The following is a 5,981-nucleotide window of genomic DNA, read 5'->3' on the forward strand; positions in this document are numbered from 1 at the left end:
TTCCTTCCATGACTAAGATAGCATTTCCTCTAATCTTAATAGCTTTGGGAACATACTGTCCATACTGCCTCTTCAACTGTTTTTATATTTTGAAATGTTTAGATGTGAAGAGACCTATTGCTGGCAGCTTCCAGAAAGAGCAAGAGGTCATTCCCATGCCTTCCAGCTGTCCCAGCTTTGCCATTGTGGAAATTTCTGAAAACATCCGGGCAAAACTTTATTCATTATTGTGCAAGTTAGGTAAGACAAACGAATTGCCTTCTGAGTGTCATGTCTCTCATTTAACAAAACTTGTTCACTGGCAGTCGATCGAGTCTCTAGCATAAAAAAAAAAATGAAAGGAAACTTGGGATCATCAGTAGTCTGTTATTATTAGATGCTTGCTCATCCTCTTCTAAGAAGCCTCTTTTGATGGGGATTGCAAGACTTCACCAATGTTTTGCTGCATTTACCACTAGTAAGCTTTCCTAGAATCAAATCTAAAGTTTCATCAAAATGTTCTGTCATTTATTTTCCTGCACATAGTATCTTTCATGTATATTATCTCTTGTTATTAGAAGTACTACATTCTGCATTCTTTACCCATAGTTCTAATTTTCTAGAATAGCCTCTGATTATTTTCATCATTTTTTTTCTTGAATCTTTTCAATTGGTTCATATTCTTCTTGATCTGTCACGTCACAAAACAGAACACACTCCAGCAGAAGCCTCACAGCCTAATAGAACTATATTTCTTGTCTTGTAAATAACCATACTGGCAATAATATAACAATTGCTATTGTCACAATGGCATTTCCTCACTTGATATGTATGATCTTGTACAGCCTCCAGTCATCTAACATCTGGATCTGAACAGTTGACTATTTCTACGAATTTTGCATTTGTCCTTACTGAATTACATTCTGTGTTTTAAAAATAACTTTTCAAACTGGTATTTTAATTTGCATTCTTATCTTTGGCTTCAATTTGCTGCACTCTCTTCTAATGTTTGCCTGTTGAATATGAATAGTTATTACACCTTTATCTAAAAACCTAACCTGAAGTTCAGATATTTGATAAGCCTTCTTGCTTGGCTGTACAAAATACTAGGCAGAATGACATGGTCTTTTTTTTAATTACTTCATGATGGATGTTTATGTTTCCACTGTTACCATTTAGCTACACAAACTGGATTTAAGCACTGTTCCTTGTCTTCTGATTTTTTTCTTTTTGAAAATAGACATTATGTTTTTCTTTTCAATTCTGTCGTCAGTGAGTTCAAGGATAGTGAGTGACAGTTCTGAGACTGCTTTCAACCAGTTCCCTGCCCACCCTAGGAACCAGCTGATTTGATAACATCTTCAGTTTCTCTAACAAACTATGGCCAGTTCTTTCTCTGTTTTAACCCAACTTCTTATTAGTGTTAATTATGTTAATCTTGGATCATCACAACTGAATTCTTTTTTAAATCAAAAAGGCATAAGATTTTGTTCCAGCTTTCTTCTGTATTTATACATACCTCTCATGTTACTTATGTACTTTTTAATGTCTCCTGTGAAGTACTGAAATGATGTGGAAGTGGATAAGACTGAGAATTCTTATAGTCTTTTTCTACCATCTTTTTCTTAGTGTAGTTATACTTCATAATAGCCTGTAATGCAGTGGTCCCAGTGTTAATTGATCTTTATTTATGATTTTTTTTAACTTCAAAACACAATGTAGTTATGCTGTAAACAGATAATAAAGAGATGCTATGTTTCCAGTTATCACACAGATGGTATGTTGAAATCTAGAAATAGCTTTAATAGGCTATATAGAAATAGTTTTTTGGAACACTGAGTAGAATAAACATTCAGCATACAAAAAATATGAAGCATAGTCCCAGCAACCATACTACTCTTTCTTATTCCTTCACACATATTGTTAAAAATACATTTTTATGATGGATTCACAATATTTGTCTCAAGTCTATGAGCTGGAGATAATCTTCATTACTTAGCTTTGAAACAAGGTGTTGGAGATCCTGTAATACCATTCTCCTGTTGGTTGTTTCACAAACTCTGTGCTAAAATGCATCTTGAGAAATTGTGATCTGTACACTCAGCTGTTTGCCTGCTTTAATGGAAAATCAAACTCTCACAAAAAAAAGAAAGAAGAAAAAAACCATAGTAAATGCAGCACTATCCTGGCTTTACAAGCAATTGGAAGTTTCACTGGATCCACTCAAAAGCGAAGAGTTAGTATAGAGTGATTTTTGTTATTAAGAAAAGAGCGATTTTATCATCTAAATCCTGCTCAGGATTGGAAGAGGGACTTGCTGATGTACTTGTGATGAAGATTTTGCATATGATTATATATAAATAAGGTGGTGTCTTTTTTAGACTGTTGCATTTTAAGATAAATTGACCAGACTGTAACTACGAGATGATTAATATTCCTCTAGGTTTTGAAAATTTGCCTGGTTTGTCTGCTAAGGATTTTGTCACTCTTGCTATCATACGGCGGTATATTGACTTTAAGGTGAGTGCTGTGGAAGGAAATATTTCTACTGAATATATTTTGACAAGAATAGCAAATTATCTCAGGATGTGAGAAAGAAAGAACCTTTCACAAGCTGTAATCTATGTCACAAGCCACCTGTTGTTTTATAAAAAGTGTAAACTGGTGAACTGGTATTTGGCATCAAAGTAAACTATCCCACATCCATCATTCCAGCGTTTCCTGGCTCTTCGTTTGTATTTCTACAAATATTTGTGTCTGCATAGTGAAAGTGAACCAGACTAGAAAACAATGCTAATTAAGAATAATTCAGGAAAAGAAAAAAAAAAAAAAAGTAGTTTTAACTGCTTGCCAGCTCAAGAAATTGGAGTGGGCCAGGAGTGGGGTAAGGAGCTGGGGAAGGACTGGAGAGCTGGCCTGCCTCTTTGTGCAGGGTCAGCATATATACAGGTTTTGCTACTGAAGATCACAATAAACACATTCTGATGAAGCTTTTCTGTGCTTTCCCATTCTTGTACCCACACTCAGTACCCATCCATATTGTCAAATGTAAAGTATCACAGTGGTGTGCCTACAGGAAGCAAGAATCACAGATTCATAGAATGGGCTGGGATGAAAAGGGCCACAATGATCATCAAGTTTCAACCCCCCTGCTATGAGCAGGGTCACCAACCACCAGACCAGGCTGCCCAGAGCCACATCTAGCCTGGCCTTGAATGCTTCCAGGGATGGGGCATCCACAACCTCCTTGGGCAACCTGTTCCAGTGCGTCACCACTCTGTGTGAAAAACTTCTTCCTAATATCTCACCTAAACCTCCCTTGTCTCAGTTTAAGACCATTCCCCCTTGTCCTATCACTATCCACCCTCAAACAGCTGTTCCCTCTCCTGTTTATAAGCTCCCTTCATAACAGGTTTTGTAGGGGCCGTCCTGCTTAAAAGATGCTTTAGTTCATGCCAATTTTCAGCTTAGGAACAAAGTCTGTGAGAGTTGGGATGTTCAGAAACTAGTGATACTTGACCTTTAGTTGATAATTCCAATTTCCATTTATGTCTCATGTTGCAGTTTACTCTGATAACATGCACAACTGTAGATTTTACAGAAAAAAAAAAGCCATCAAGACTCACCTCTTCGCTCTTGTAATTTGGTACCTCATATTTCTATTTCTTCTGTAGTTATCAGCATTCATGGTGCTCAGTCTGTGAAGTGAATTTGGGAGTGGGAAGGGCTTAGGGGCAGACTACTCTGAATGAATTTGGTATAGCATTACTGAAGTTTAACCTTGCATAACAATTCTGAGAAGGTAAGCAACAATAAAGGAAAAAAAGATAAATATCAGTGTGTGTATTCCATCTACAGGTTGGAGAAGTTTGGAGCGAAGTGTGTGCAGAACTAAGAGAAGAATTCAGACCTATTGGTTCAGATGAGAAAATACTGAAAGTTATTTCAGAAGTGTCAGAAAATATTGGAAAAATGGTCACTGCTTACCAGACTGAAGTGCTTGAAAATCATCATCACCAAGAAATCCAAGAGGAGAAAAAAACATACACAAAGGTAAGGCGAGGAGTATTTATACAAGTGAAATCCATAGAATTTTTTTTGTCAACTTGTATAATGATTTTTGTATTATAAAATATTCAGAATCCCAAATAGATACATTGCTTTAAGATACTTTAATATTTCAGCTTAAACTTTAAATTAAATGCAATTAACCTCAGTTCTCTCTATTTGTATAATTTTTTTTCACTATTTAAAGAGTAACACGAAAAAATAAAGCAGAGTTATCAGTGATGTATCAGCAATGGTATAATGAGAAATGCTAATTATGTTACTGCAAGAGTTGAACCTGTCTGTAGCAGATAACAATTTGAAGTACCAATTGTTAACATATCTGTTTCTTGAAATGTAAGCCTCTGTTTTAAACTCCTCTGGTTGAATGCTCACAAAGCTTCATTACTTCATAAAGTGGGGCTTTGTTCTTCCTTGCATCCTGAAAGCAAGCAGCTATAAGCATTGTCCAGCTTTGGTTATAAGACAAGCGTTAGGCATTGTCGCTCTTCTGCTGTCTCATCCTCTTCTCACTTCTGAGAAGTAAGACCAGTTGGACCAGATGTCTCAAATCTCATGCTAGTGTTTTTGAGGGAATGTCATGCATGCAATTCTGTCATCAGAAATGATGGCATTCCTGTTATTCATCATTTGAGAGTAAGCATATACAAAAACAGTCATGAAAGATCTGGGGCTCTTCCAACATCTGTGTTGGAAAACAAAGGGGAAAATTATCTTGGAGCACAGAAGGTAAGCTTTGTGGGTTTTTTTGTTTTTAAGGGGATGCATACCTGAAGTTTTTAAAGAACAAGTATATCACTACAGCATTGTCATTCAAATTCAAGTGAGTGAGATGAGCTAAGGTGACAGAAAGGGACATAGATGTACAATCTTAACAGCACAAGCAAAGAAATCAGGAAAGCTCATGGAAAGAGATTTGTGTTGTATTTTGTTAATCTCCTTTGTATTACAGATTCGTGCTGTCCATAAGCAGAAAGAAATGGTAAATAAATCTTGGGAAAATTTCTTAACTCGGACATCAAACTATGAAGCACTGAAGGTAAGAAAAATCTGAGTGGTGGAGCAAAATGTGCATTCATGGCGTAGTTATAATAATTGGGAAGTTCCTAACACTTTTCTTAATGAATGATGAAGTTATTCAAGCAAAAGATGGAGTAAATGTTATGTTCACACAAACATAGAGGAATGAACTATAAGCTGTATTGGCAGAGCAATACAATCTTTGATACTTCTACTATTCTGATTATAGACACAGATTGGTAATCAACATGGTTTATGGTAATAGGTATATATATATACATACATACATACATGTATCTGTGTATGTAAATATCTATATGCAGGACAGTAATGTTGTAACATTCTCAACTTGGATATTGGATAAGCATGCATTCTTCTCACTTTCATGCATAATGCCAAACTGGATGAAACAATCCACATGCAGTGAGGTAGGGTTGCCGTTCAGAAAGGTCTTGACAATCTTGAAGGATGGACTGACTCAAACTTCATGAAAATCAAGAAAATAAAATGTGATATCTTACATTTGGGATGTATAAAATCTTTTGTGGCTCAGTATAGCCTTGGGTCTGATTAGCTGTGTAAATAGGTAGTATATGGGAATCCCAGGAGATGATATACTAAAAAAAGGCAACAGTGTGCTCTTGTGGTGATAAAGACTAACAGCATATCAAGCTGCAGTCAGAAGATTAAAGCCAACGAGTTTCAGGAAATGATTATTTGCTTCTAGTCACTGTGAAGCCATGTCCCTTTATTCTGTTTTCAGGTCCTCAGTACAAGAGGGTCACAAACCAGAGGGAGAATACTTGAAATGAAAAGCCAACAGATTTTTACCTCATTTGTTCTGTCATTTTGTTTGTGTATTTTCTTACAGATACAAATAATACAATTCATTCTGATTATAAAAATTTTACCTT

The 5,981-nt window shown here is 35.9% G+C and overlaps 1 protein-coding gene across 1 annotated transcript in view; it reads left to right on the forward strand.

The window, feature by feature from the left end:
• LOC116216768 (cilia- and flagella-associated protein 69-like) overlaps positions 1–5,101 on the forward strand; it is a 10,961-nt gene extending 5,860 nt beyond the window's left edge. Inside the window, exons 2-5 of the mRNA XM_031554034.1 lie at positions 103–240; positions 2,423–2,499; positions 3,838–4,032; positions 5,000–5,101. Of these exons, the coding sequence (XP_031409894.1) occupies positions 103–240; positions 2,423–2,499; positions 3,838–4,032; positions 5,000–5,101 (512 nt within the window). The remainder of the gene's footprint in view (positions 1–102; positions 241–2,422; positions 2,500–3,837; positions 4,033–4,999) is intronic.
• Positions 5,102–5,981: the final 880 nt, after the last annotated feature.

Source organism: Meleagris gallopavo, chromosome 6, assembly GCF_000146605.3.
Source record: "Meleagris gallopavo isolate NT-WF06-2002-E0010 breed Aviagen turkey brand Nicholas breeding stock chromosome 6, Turkey_5.1, whole genome shotgun sequence".
Lineage (NCBI taxonomy): Eukaryota > Metazoa > Chordata > Aves > Galliformes > Phasianidae > Meleagris > Meleagris gallopavo.